We start from the raw sequence: 13,218 nt of genomic DNA on the forward strand, positions 1-13,218 counted from the left end.
AAGGAATTTTATTTCAGGCAATCAACCCTTCCAGTATTGAAGGCCTTTGGCAGTCAAAGTTTTGTGGCCTTCCCTGGGGCCTCATACAAGTTCTTACGATGTGCTCACGGCCCACTCCGCTGGAAAATGGCAGGACAAAAAACGGGCAGAATCTGGTTTCCACACTATTTTCCAATACTACAGTTAGCAATCCATCCCACTACTTCCCAGGGCCCAATAGAACTTTAGGACTGGTGTTCAAGCTCACATATGGCCATGTGAATGAGGAAACAGGGGACCACAAATGCACTCTAATAAAAATAAGCATCTCAGTGGTGGAAAATCAGACCGTTTAGCCCTCATGTTCTGTAATATTATGTGGATGGCAAACAACTGACTAATATCCTTGCATAAGGTGTAAGTGTAAATAAAGGGTGCAATATTAAATAAATATTAATAAGGTTTCATCCACATCAAAACTTACTTGTCAACATTCATTTTGACAGTTCCCAATATCTTGATAATTTTCTGTGGCACCCAACCTCCTGGGGTGGCAAGATCATAAGGTAGTGACTGTAAATATCAAATAAAATCAAGGGTTATGAGTTGGAAACATAAAGATATGCCAGTAGCTGTGCCATCAATATCCCATTTACACTGCAGAACCTCCAGTTTCACAGTGTGCCAAATTCATCTCATTTATATGCCAGGATATATTCAGACACTAACAACAAAAGCCAATGTACGTTAGAGCTTTTATCAGTTTGGCTTCTCAGATTCCTTTACATTGAGGGAAGGTGCATACACACTGGCTAGGCTTAGAAAGTGTCTCATGGGTGGACAAGTGGTCCCAGTGTGTCATTTATCCAAGATAAAATGAAACTCCAGATGCAAACAGAATTCCTCTCCTCACTTTCCAGTAATAAACTGACTCATCCCTCATGTATAGCTTCAGTCATCCTACCATCTCACTCCCTTGTGACCATTACTCATGTATAAGCCCTGATACGGAGATCTCATGGTGCAATGGGTAGTGTCCCTGACTCTGAGCTAGAAGCTTTGGGTTCACATCCCATTCCAAGACTTGATGGCCAAGGAAGGTGCATTCATAACACAGCAAAACAGGTTGAGTATCAAGCTGTAAATCCTTCCAAAATATGCCGACGGTAGGCGCTAAGAGTGGGAGAGATTCCTGGTCAGCCATGTGACAATCATCATCCATAGCTCCAAGCTACACCATGCATATAGAAGCAGTAGCCATGCCAACCTGGACTCCTTGGGAAGGGCGATGGGGATCAGAATGGTACCAGCAGCCCAGGGTTCAATTCCTGTTCCGGTTGAAGTGGATTTGGGACCTGCCTCCTTGCCCTACCTGTGGTGGAGATCATGGCGCTGTGGGTCAGACTGCCTTCAGACAGGAACTGAAGATGAAGCCTTGATAGTTAGAGAGTTAGTCATTTGCACAAGGGCATTGTATAGCACAGACTGGCAATTCCAACACAAGAGAGTCCAATAAAATTAATTCCACTTTCTCAAGGGGCTTCTCATAACTATAGTTTACCCACTATAATGGGTGAATCTATGATGTACACTCTTAGTGGCCTGGATTTTGCTGTAGAAATAACAGTGAGGCTAACAGCACTCACCATTACTGAAGTGTAAATCAGACTGCAACAAACAGCGGCTGCATATGCTCAGTTAAACATGAAAAATCAGGAAGTTGCAGTCATTTTCCCTGCTCCTCCAGAAGCTGCACCGTATGGCTATCTCACTGAGGCACTTGGCATTGGAATACATGGGACAGCGTGAAGTTGCTGTACTTGCAACGCGAAAGAAAATTTAAAATTATGGCACGCTTATTCCAGCGTAAGTGATTGTGTAAGGTATAATAAGTCTTAATTACTGCTAAACAACCTCTATTACAATAGTGACTACACTTCAAAAATGCTTCATTGGCTGTGAAGAGTTTTGGGACATCCTGTGGCCTTTAAAGGTGCTATAGAAATGCAAGTCTCTTCTTTGGTACTGAATATGAACTTTTACAAGTCTAGAATATCATTCTTTCCTTACATCAAACTTCTTCTTTCAAAGAGTGAGAGTATGGAACTCGCTACAACAGGGAGTGGTTGAAATGCATAGTATGGATACATTTAAGGGGAAGCTATTTGAGTGAGAAGGGTATAGATGGTTAGGATGGTAGATTTAGATGCGAGAAGATGGGAGGAGGCTGGAGTGGAGAATAAATGCCAGCATGGACTGTTTCTGCACCAAATATCCTATTTGTTCAGGTTTTAATTATTGTTGGACTTAAAAACATTTTTTCAAAACGTTTCATTTCTGTCTCTTCATCCAATCTTTCTTTCCCTCTTTTACTTTCTATACTTGATTTGACATTGAATTCAATATTCTGACTTTTCCTGGTTCAGGCACTTTGTTGATCATTTCACAATTCTTCAGTCTGACTGGTTAAGGAGATACTCAGTTGCTTGCACTGTTCACACAGGTCCCAGGTTCCCTGGAGAGGATGCTGCACTGAACTGGCTCTCTAATTACTGTACATTCCAGTGAAAAATTCCACAGAAAGTCTATGAGCAAGTGCAAGTGTTCATTCACCACCTCAAATATATTATCGCCTCTTAGCTCTACAAACAGCTCTTCCAAAACTTTCTGTTTAAAATCCTTCCATCCAGTTCCAGCCATACGGCAGACAAGACTGGCCAAAGACATGAATGGCATCCTCAGATACTGATCATACAGCATGACTGTCTAGAAACCTCCCAACAGCATTCTATACAACAACAATGCCATCCTCCTTTATTACCTCTCCTTTGCTGTCCAGTCCCATGGGATTGTTCCTGTTATGGTTTCACTCCTACTACTCTAATGATTTATCTTCTAGCCTCTTTACAGTCACCTATAATTTTCCCAAGGGTCTACTTTTGGTTACCCCCTTTCTCCTCCATGTGCTGCCCCTTAGCAATGGTAAGTTTCCATATGTATGCCAATGACACCTATTATGACACAGCCGATGGTAAAGGCTGAGTTGTTCAAATCCCAGAGGGAAACTTGAAACAGCTGTCATAACTCATTTTTGCAACTTGTATGTTTCAAGATGCAGGCTTTGAATTCAGTAGCAGTAAGACCACTGTGTCTCGAGGTTTTTTTATAAAACTAAATTAAACATTTATTAATACAAGAAAAATTATATATAATACTTATTTCTACAAAATTACTATTAAAATCTCCTTATTAATCTGACTGTCAGTTACACCTCCATTAAGGCAACAGTGAAACTCAGGTTTAAAAAGATCCCAGGCAAAGCACGTTTGACCTTACAAATTCAAAATGAGGTTCCTTGCAGACACAGCTGCAGACATATAAAGGCTGGTTAGATCTTAAATGCCTCTGCTTAACACACACACACAAACTCCTTTCTGTTTATACCAAGCTTTCCCTTTGAATGTAAACTTTCCATTGTATCCTTGGCTTTTAACGTCACATCTTCAAACAATGACATTCTCATCCTAATTTTATTAGTAACATAAACACATTGCTTGGCATCTCCCAGCTGGGTGCAAGATTTTACTCCCGCTCTTGAATGCTTTATTCAACAAATGCAAATTTACACTTTACCTTTTAACTTCCTTATGTTTATCTAATTAACATCTCAAAACTACTATTCATCAAAGCACCCAGGCAAGCTGGCTTTAATCCAATTAAGACACACGCACACACATACATAGACAGGCACCACTAAACACTATTTTAAAAAATAATTTCCAATAACATTATAAACACTAATCTCTTGATGACACACCCAAATTGACCTGACCTCATAGCCATCTCTGAAGACCAGACAAAATTCCAAAGTTTTTGAGTCAGCCCCTGCTATTTTGTCGATGTCTCCATCATACCTTGTCACAGTCATTCACTTAGGCTAAACCTGACTGTGCAACCCAGGACATTATATTCAACCCAAAACTACACTTTATCCATCACCAATTCTGCTTATTCCCATCTGTGCAACACTGCCTACTTCTACCCTTACCCTAATGCTGAAACCCTAATCCACAGAACTGTCACCTCTTGGGGAATTTTCTTCAATGTTGAGTTTATTGGCCTTCAATCCTCCATCAACTCTAACTTATATAAAACTCAGCCACCATAACCTGTTTGCACACTCAGCACCATTTTCTTTGGAGAGGTAAAGAAATTCACTACTCCCAACACACTGCAATTAAAATCCTTGTCATTCCATTCTTTGTTCCACCCAAGCTTTTATAACCTTCACCAGCCTCTTCCCCTCTTGCATCTTCTCACCTTTGAACTCTGATCCTTTGTGAAGCCCAAGCTCCCTTCAACCCAGCACTGATGGCACAACCCTAATCTGGAATTCTCCTTTCTGCCTCTTCCTCTCTTCAGGTACCATGTACTAAGAGGACATTGGTGACCGTGGACCTCCATATCAATCTTGCTCTGGAGTGATGGATTATCTTCTAACGTTATCGTCTATCTTCATTGGTGGTACATTCATCCAGCTGTCGAGGCTCTTTAGAAAGATCATTCTTTGTCTGGCTCGATCTCTTTTACCACCAATCTTTCCAAAAACATCAGACTTTCTAAATCATGGCCAGGATATTTTCGATGGCGGGGGCTCCCACCCCACCACCTGAAGAGTCGGCAAGGAACACATCCCCACCGATACTGCAGGCAGGACTTCCACCCCTCACTCAGGAGGAAATCCTGCCTTAGGGAGCTGCCACTCAATCTGATTGGCCAGCAGATCTCCAGTCAACCACCACCACCACCCCCCCCAAACCCGAGGTGTAAAGCTGATCATTTTTGGGCTTCACCCATACCTGGAAAATCCTCCCGTCAGTCTAAAGAATTGAGGCCGGGTGGGAAATGGCCTGTAAGTGATCAATAATTGGCTACTTAAAGGCCTCAATTGGGGCAAGGGCAAGCAGCCAGTCCAAGGCCTCACTCGCTCAAGCGTAAAATCTCTGAGAGGTCGGGGTGGACTGGAACCCAGCAGGAAGTCCTATTTCAAGATCCCCTTGCCGGCCCCCCCGACTCACTGCCTAAAATGCTGCCAGCGGGGGACCGTGTAATTCAAACCCATGATTTCTTATTACGTGCCCAAAATTTTTCCTGATCTTGGTCAGCAGAATTCTTTTGATTTTTCAGATTTTACTAGCGCCTCTTCATTGGTAGTGTGACTTGTCCAAGATATCTTCATTATTCACCTCAAAAGCCACAACTCTACAGCCTCAATTCTTCTCTGCATTGCTTCACTGACTGTCCAACATTTGCTTCTGTATGTGAAAATTGGTGTGATGTAACATTCCAGAATTCTCAGCTTTGTTTTCATGGCCAACTTTGAGTTGATCATAATCTTTTTCATTTTCTGAAATGCATCTTTAGCCATTTTAATCCTTCGTCTTATTTCTTGGTCACACTTACCGTCCAATGTTAACAAACTTCCTAGGTAACAAAATGTGTCTTCCAGTGTGACTGTTTCATTCTTCACTGTGATCTTACATTCTGACTTTTTTTTGGACACTACTAGATATTTTATTTTCTTACAATTTATGCTTGACCCTTTCTCCTGACTTTTACTTGCCACCTTATCTAAAATCTTTTGAGTTTCTCTTCAGAGTCGGCAATAAGAATGGTATCATCGGCACATCTCATATTATTAAAGTTGCAACCTTCAACTAATAATCCAGGAAGGTTTGCAATCTCTCTAAGAATATTTTCATGATACAAATTGAGTAAATCTGGGGAGAAAACACAGCCCTTCTTTCTGACTCCTTTTTGAATCTTCAGAAAATCACTTAGATTGTTCTCAACTTTTATGGCTGCAGTTTGCTCCATAGAAACATAGAAAATAGGAGCAGCAGTAGGCCAATCAGCCCTTCGATTCTGCTCCACCATTCAATATCATGGTTGATCCTCTATCCCAACGCCACTCCTCATACCCCTTGACTCCTTTAGTGTCCAGAAATCTATTTCCTTCTTAAATATATTCAGTGATTTGGCCTTCACAGCCTTCTCTGGTAGAGAATTCTATAGGTTCATCACCATTAGAGTCAAGGGACTCTAACATGCTCATCAGTTCTTCAGGTTTCACCTCATCAAGTGTCTTATATGGTCAATAAAACCTCTCCATCTGCATTTTAGAATCTTCTTAAAATACATTTTCAACTCAGCTTTCAGTTACTTTTCCTAACCCTCTTATCACTTATCGATTTAATTCCCCCTATCAACTATGTGAAGTTTCTTGTGATGTTTTCTATGTTAAAGGCACTACCTAAATACAAATTATTACGATAGTAAGACCAAGAGAATGGAACAAAAATTTGATCCATATACAAGACATAGCTACAAAACTGCATAAGATTAAAATATTGGAGATTTAAGGATTCTCAAATGTAGCTCATGCTAAATCACGTTCTATCACTTGTTGAATACATAACATGCATTGTTCATTTACTTCAATGAAGACTAATGCTTACCAATGCAGCGCTTCCTTGGCCAGGTTGATTCGGGACTCCAGGTGAACCAAAAGGAGCAGGCATAGGTGCAGCATATGGGCCTGGCTGTCCAGGCCAAGGTCCAGATTGTCCAGGCCAAGGACTAGGCTGTCCAGGCCAAGGGCCAGGCTGTCCAGGTTGCCCAGGCCAAGATCCAGGCTGCCCAGGCCAAGATCCAGGCTGCCCAGGCCAAGATCCAGGTTGCCCAGGCTGTCCAGGCCAAGGTCCAGGCTGTCCAGGCCAAGGTCCAGGCTGTCCAGGCCAAGGTCCAGGCTGTCCAGGCCAAGGTCCAGGTTGTCCAGGCCCAGGCTCAGACTGTCCAGGCCCAGGCTGTCCAGGCCCAGGCTGTCCAGGCCAAGATCCAGGCTGTGGGGTCGGCCATCCTGGTTGTGAATTTTTACCATCAGATTTTAATTTGTCAGCACTGGAAGGATCAGGACCCAAAGCATCTTCCAACTAAAAACAAGATATATACATATATATTATAAATATGCGGTTTAAAGCTGACTATAGCATAGAAAAAGTTTAAATATTGTAATATAAATGCATAAAGATGGTTGAAGTTTTTATGGTATTGGGGGAGGAAAAGGGAATCAAATTTTGTAGCACTAATATTTGAAAAATCTACCATGAGATTCAGAAGTGCCATCAAGTAAAAAACTCGCCCAATCCCATTTCGTTTTAGGACACTGTCCATTAGTGCATTTAGCCACACAGACCAGCAAGATTCTAAGTTTAATCCCTTTCTGTGGGAAGAGAGGTGATCTCATCTAAGCAACAGGTAGGACACTACAGTTCACCCAAGCCTAAGATGGGGGAAAAAACAAGAACAACCAAGTTTCCTGTTTCTATGAACATGACAAAGTGCACATATGTTGACATTGGGCAGGGATGGGATTCGGGTTCGCTCTTGGTTTCCATTTTTGATTACATATAGCGTGTGTACCACAGTTTTCAATCACTCATACTTGGGATGTAGCTTAGGATAAGATAATCCCCTTCATGATTTCAAAAGCTCCATTCAGTATTTTTCAGTTAAAGAAATGCCGACCATTAGAAAAAAGCTGGCCAACTGCCTGAAAATAAAAGAAGACCTCCATGAGCTAGCTCTTAGAGCAGGAGCTTAATGGGCTGACATTTACCACCACCTTTCCCTATAGCCACCCTTTCTCCACCAAATCCCCTGCAATGCTGTCCGTTCACTCTCGTGGGGACCTGAAGACTAGTGGATTCTTGAGAAGGCTTACAATTTTTGGAGGGGGTGGCTGGGCTGGTGAATGAAAGAATGAAAATGGGAAGGAAGACTGTTGTCAAGGATTGGATGACCAGGCTACATTGAAGCAACCCGAATGAGAAAAAAAAAGACCCCGCGTGTGCAGGTAAAAAATTAATAACGTTTGTGCGAGAGATAGAAGGAGAAAGAAAAAGAGGGAATGTACATGCGAATAAAGATCAAAATTCTATGCTCCAATATCTCTGAACATGCCGAGTCAAATGTAGTATTTAATTACAAATAAGGCAATTAGTTTGTGATTATCAAAGAAAAATGAACAGAATCAGTAATAGAAACTGATAAACACTGGTAAAGACCTCAAAATCCCAAGTCACCATAGCAGAATTTGATAAAAAAAAGTATTGAAATGATCATAACAAACCAGATAGGGTCTCTCCTTGACACAAGCATTAAATCATGTACAGTCTATTTGCAATGTAACACAGATCTGGTTTGCTACTCCTCTGTAGCTCATTCTGGTCAACAGAGTCAGTACTCCCAACACCGCCCCCACATTCCCGTCTATTCTAGAATGTCCAATGCTGCTTGATTCTTGTGAGTTCCAATCTCCCACTATCATCTAGCACAACAATTTTGTCAAATTTCCCATATGAGCAATAGGACACCTTTCAGTGGATCACAGATTTTTTTTGGTGCCAGGTAGTATTGGGGTTGAGGTGGGGTGGGGTGTGGTGAGGGGAAGAAAGCAACATGCAAGAGGTAGCCTGCCAATACTCACAGCTGGAATGATCACGATGGAGCACAGTGGAAGGCAGAGAAAAAGTGCACAAAAATTGAAGGAAAAAACAAAGGGCATAACTTCAGATTTAATCACTGATGAATAACAAACATTTTATCTCAAAATTCCCAAAATAAAATTTCCACAATATGGGAAATTCTAAATCTGCATGAATATCAATTGATAACGCTTTGTGTTTTTTGAAGTTTTACTTGTTCTTTGGTTTGGCAGAAACCTACACATATATACTTACAGATAATTCATCCTGAAAAAGAAAGAGAGGACATGTTAAAATGAATTTTTGCAACCAAGAAACAAATTCTAAATTTTGGAATTGAGCCAAAACACAAATAGAAGGTTACAAGTGTAAAACACTGAGCTAATGACACCTAGACATTGAATAAATATGCAAGTTACCAGGGTGTAGTTTGTTTCAACTGCTCATTTTCAAGGGGGTGTTGGGGAAGAGGAGGAGAAGGGAGACAAACTATACTGGAATTTAACAACCATTAATAATTTGTTACCTGGAACATTCCATTATCTTGAACCTAGTTTAAGGGGGAAGAGAGGGAGTGAGAGAGAGAAAGAGAGAGAGAGAGAGAGAGAGAGAGAAAAGTAACAATAAAGGGAAAGAAAGAGAGGGGAAAAGAAAGTATTAAGCACTTCAAGTAATTTACAGCACAGGTTGCAAGTCTGCCACTTTACTGCTAAATATGAGAAATATGAAGATGAAGATTTAAGAATTTGTTAAAGGTAGTACTTGTCTGACTAATTTGATTGAATTCTTTGAGATAACAGAGAAGGTTGATCAAGGTAATGCTGTAGATGTATATATGGACATTTGGAAGAAATCCAACTAAGTGCCACAGGAGGCTTATTAAGAAGGTGGAAGCCCATAGAATTACTAAGGGGAGAATAATAGTATGAATATAAAATTGGCTCAGCGACATAAGAAAAGGATGATGGCAGATGGATGTTTTTCACACCGAGGTGGTTCGCAGTGATGCTCCCCAAAGGTCAGCTTTGGGTCCATTACTCTTGACAATTTCTATAAATGACTTAGATTCTGGTGTTGAGAACAGTATTTCTAAAGTTTGCAGCTATGAAATGAAATTTGACGAATGGTAGATCATGATCAGGATAGCGATAGATTTCAGGATGACATAGCCAAGATAGTCAAATGGATAGAAACATCTGCATTGAACTCCATCTGCCATAAGTGTGAAATGATACAAAAACAGAAAATGCTGGAAAAATCCAGCAGGTCTAACAGCATCTGTGGAGGGAAAAAAAAGTTAACGTTTCGAATCAGTTTGACTCTGCTTCAGAGATCTGTTTCTTTTTCTCTGCACAGACTCTGTTAGACCTACTGGGTTTTTCCAGCGTTTTCTGTTTTTGTTTCAGATTTCCAGCATCCGCAGTATTTTGCTTTTAGTTCAGTGTGAAGTGATACACTTTGGGACGACTAATTTGGAAAGATAGTTTAAAATAAAAAGCTCAGCTTTGTTAAGCCTAGACGATCCAAGAGATCTTGGTTTATGCACATCCTTAAAGGTGGCAGGGCAGGTTGTTAAAAAGCATATGAATTACTTGCGTTTATGTAGAAGAATTGTATCTAAAAGCAAAGAACTTACAAGAACATAAAAACATAAGTAGGAGCAGGAGTAGACAATTAGGTACCTCAAGCCTGTTCTGCCATTAAATACAATGATGACTGATCTTCTGCCTCAACTCCACTTTCCCCATATTCTTTGATTCACTCAGAGCCAAAACTCTATCTATCTCAGCCCTTAAACATACTGATCATCCAAAACCCTCAGGGATAGAGAATTGCAAAGATTCATAACCATCTGAGTGAAGAAGGGTTCTCCTCTTTAATCTTAAATGATCAACCCCTTATCCTGAGACTATGTCCCCATATTCCAGATTCCCCAGCCAGGGGAAATAACAATCTCAATGTCCACACTGTCAAGCCCCTTCAGAATCTCAATAAATTACTGGTTAGGCCCACAGAGAATTGTGGACAATTCTGGGCATCACACTTCAGGAAAGCTATCAGATACGGAGGAGGTTTACTAAGATGTTACCGGGGATGAGAGTTAGAAAAATTAGGACTGTTCTCCTTGGAATGGAGAAGGTTAGCTGACAATAATAGGGATTTTCAGAACAGAGAGGTTTTGAGAGTGTAAGTTGTGGGGGAGGGGGAATTTCTTTGGTGAGTGGATTGATAACTAGAGGTTATGGATTCAAAATAATTGAAAATAGGTCTAGAGGGGAGAGAGGAGAATTTGTTTTCACTTAGCATTATTAGAATCTGGAATGCTTTTACCTGAAAAGGTGCTGGAAGCTGATTTTACAAATGATTTTAAAAGCTAGTTAGACATTTATTTAATGATGAGGAACTTGCACAGAGATGGGCAAAAAGCAGTATGTGGGACTAAGCACAACTGTTCTTTCAAAGGGCCAGCACAGGCACGATGAGTCAAATTACTTCCTTCTGAGCTGTAAAACTATTTAAGATTTTGCAATATAAAACACTTCTATACTGCTCGGAGTGCAAGTTTGCTGCAGAAAATGATACAAAATTGGATTGAATTAGAGTGGCAAACATTCCTGCAGAACTTGAAATGCTGGACCTAACCAGTGTCTGATAAAAGGAGCTATTTCACAAAAGGTTATATAGTCTTGCCTGCCTTTAACTTTGCTGGAATGCAGGTAGGACCAGATTGCTAGAATGGGTGGGTAACAAGCATCACTGTAAACGTCAACTGCACTGCACTGCTCCAAGTGGTTTGTAGTTAACTTTCCCATAATGATAATTAATAATAGCAACTGCGGAAACTGCCCAATCATGTAAGAATGTGGTTTTATAGAGACATAAACTGTAGCTACTATCTTATACAAAAGGCAACAAGTTTATCAGAAGCTCCCTGCACCCCAAAAAAATCAGAGTCAGGGCAAACTATTGCATTTAGTTTCAGCAGCACGATCCATTTGTGATACCAGAAGATAGCTTCAAAACGACATTTGTTCAAGATGAGGCATGTGCGGTAATGATGCAGATTTTTTTTGTAATGCTTGTTGTTCTGGTTGACTTAGTTGAATTCAAAATAAAGCATGTGGTGAAAAAAATTGTGTTACTGTTGATGGGAGTATTTTTAGTATATTATTCACCTGCATCTTTCTGAGTTTATATTTTAAAAATGCCTTGTGGGATAAATCCCTATAAAACTATGGCCCTGGACCACCAATTAGATTTGGCACTTCAAATTAATGATTTATAATAACAAACTTCAGCTTAGAACCAAAACATTGGTAATTAAAGTGAAAAAAACACTGCTAAAGACACTCAAACATCAGCTCCAGACTTGAAATATAAATTAACTGATCTGTTTCACCACAGATGCTGTCTGACTGTTGTCACTATTTACGATTTTTATTTCACATATCCACTAGCTGCAATATTTGCTTTTGCAGCCTTATTGGGAAATCCATATCCTCCCAATCTTCGGTCTCAAACTTGTCAGTGAAATCTCCAACTTATTTCCTACCTTTACAACAACGGTGACTATACCCTAAAAGAACTTAATTGGCTGTCGAGTACTTTGGGACATCCTGAAATTGTGAACGGTGCGAATGGAAACGCACTTTTTTAAAAAAAGAAAAGATATATAGAGGCGACCTCTGGCACGGCCATAAAACCGAGGGAGGGAGAGGCAGTGCCCAGCCAGACTCGTGAAACGTTTGAAAACACGGAGGTCGGTTCAATCTAACACCACAAGGCAGGTTCTAACATTTCTTACCATGATTCGGTTGAAGGCGACGGAGTAGAAACTCTGAAAGGAGAAAGGGACGACTTTTACCAAATGGCGACAAGAGGGAGTGACTTGAGGGAGGAAGAGCCCGCCCCGGAAAAGCAGCGAAAGTTGGCACCCGGTTTCCCAGTGAGAGGGATCTGGATAAAATCCGGAGCTGCTCAACTTTTCAACTTCAAACTACATCCGAAAGCTGCACTGGTTCAGTCAGCTTTATCTTTGCTGCGGCCTGATTCCCCTTCGCTCCCCGACCCAAATCCCGCTTTAACTCCCCCGGTACCTGAGCCGGATCCTGTTGAAACTTTGTGATCTGTTGTTTGAGGGATTTTTCTACAACTCCGCTCCTGTGAACGTCATTGCGACGCCTTTTCCCCAGCGGCTGCGGCTGCTGCTGCTGCTGCAGTGTTCAGTTTACACATGCCCTTTTTTTTTAGAAGTAAACGCAACAAAACTGTGGTGGAAGCGCCTTTGAAACGAGCCACCCCGTCTAATATAACCTCCTGATAAACCAAAGGCTTCTCCCACCCCCCGTAATCTTCCGGCCCCCTCCGAAGTGAATGGAAGTTTGAATGGCCCGCATCCGAGGCGGGGCTGGAAAATTCATCATTATTTAGTGCTGTATTAATTGGAAATATTGAGGATTTGTGAGGATTTATAACTTGGAATTACTGTATGATGGAAGGGCAGAGGTGCCATCAAACATTGGAGGTGCAGCAACATCTGCCGCTTTACAGGGGGATGCAGTAGTTTTTGTCCAGGTTCATCCTGAGCAGTTCTGTGACACAGGAGTCTGTGCTCTATGGGCTGTTCTCAGTGACACACACTGAGACAAACATTAACTACAGCTGGAGGATCATCAACTGGGTGAAAGATGCT

The 13,218-nt window shown here is 41.1% G+C and overlaps 1 protein-coding gene across 1 annotated transcript in view; it reads right to left on the reverse strand.

The window, feature by feature from the left end:
- LOC121292461 (galectin-3-like) overlaps positions 1 to 12,740 on the reverse strand; it is a 28,816-nt gene extending 16,076 nt beyond the window's left edge. The window contains exons 1-5 of the mRNA XM_041214426.1: positions 12,623 to 12,740; positions 12,331 to 12,363; positions 8,781 to 8,792; positions 6,498 to 6,971; positions 464 to 552 (exon numbers count right to left, since the gene is read on the reverse strand). Coding sequence (XP_041070360.1) covers positions 464 to 552; positions 6,498 to 6,971; positions 8,781 to 8,792; positions 12,331 to 12,333 — 578 coding nt within the window. The 5' untranslated portion in view covers positions 12,334 to 12,363; positions 12,623 to 12,740. The remainder of the gene's footprint in view (positions 1 to 463; positions 553 to 6,497; positions 6,972 to 8,780; positions 8,793 to 12,330; positions 12,364 to 12,622) is intronic.
- Between the last annotated feature and the right edge of the window lie 478 nt (positions 12,741 to 13,218).

This window comes from Carcharodon carcharias, chromosome 20 (assembly GCF_017639515.1).
Source record: "Carcharodon carcharias isolate sCarCar2 chromosome 20, sCarCar2.pri, whole genome shotgun sequence".
NCBI classification, from domain to species: Eukaryota; Metazoa; Chordata; class Chondrichthyes; order Lamniformes; family Lamnidae; genus Carcharodon; species Carcharodon carcharias.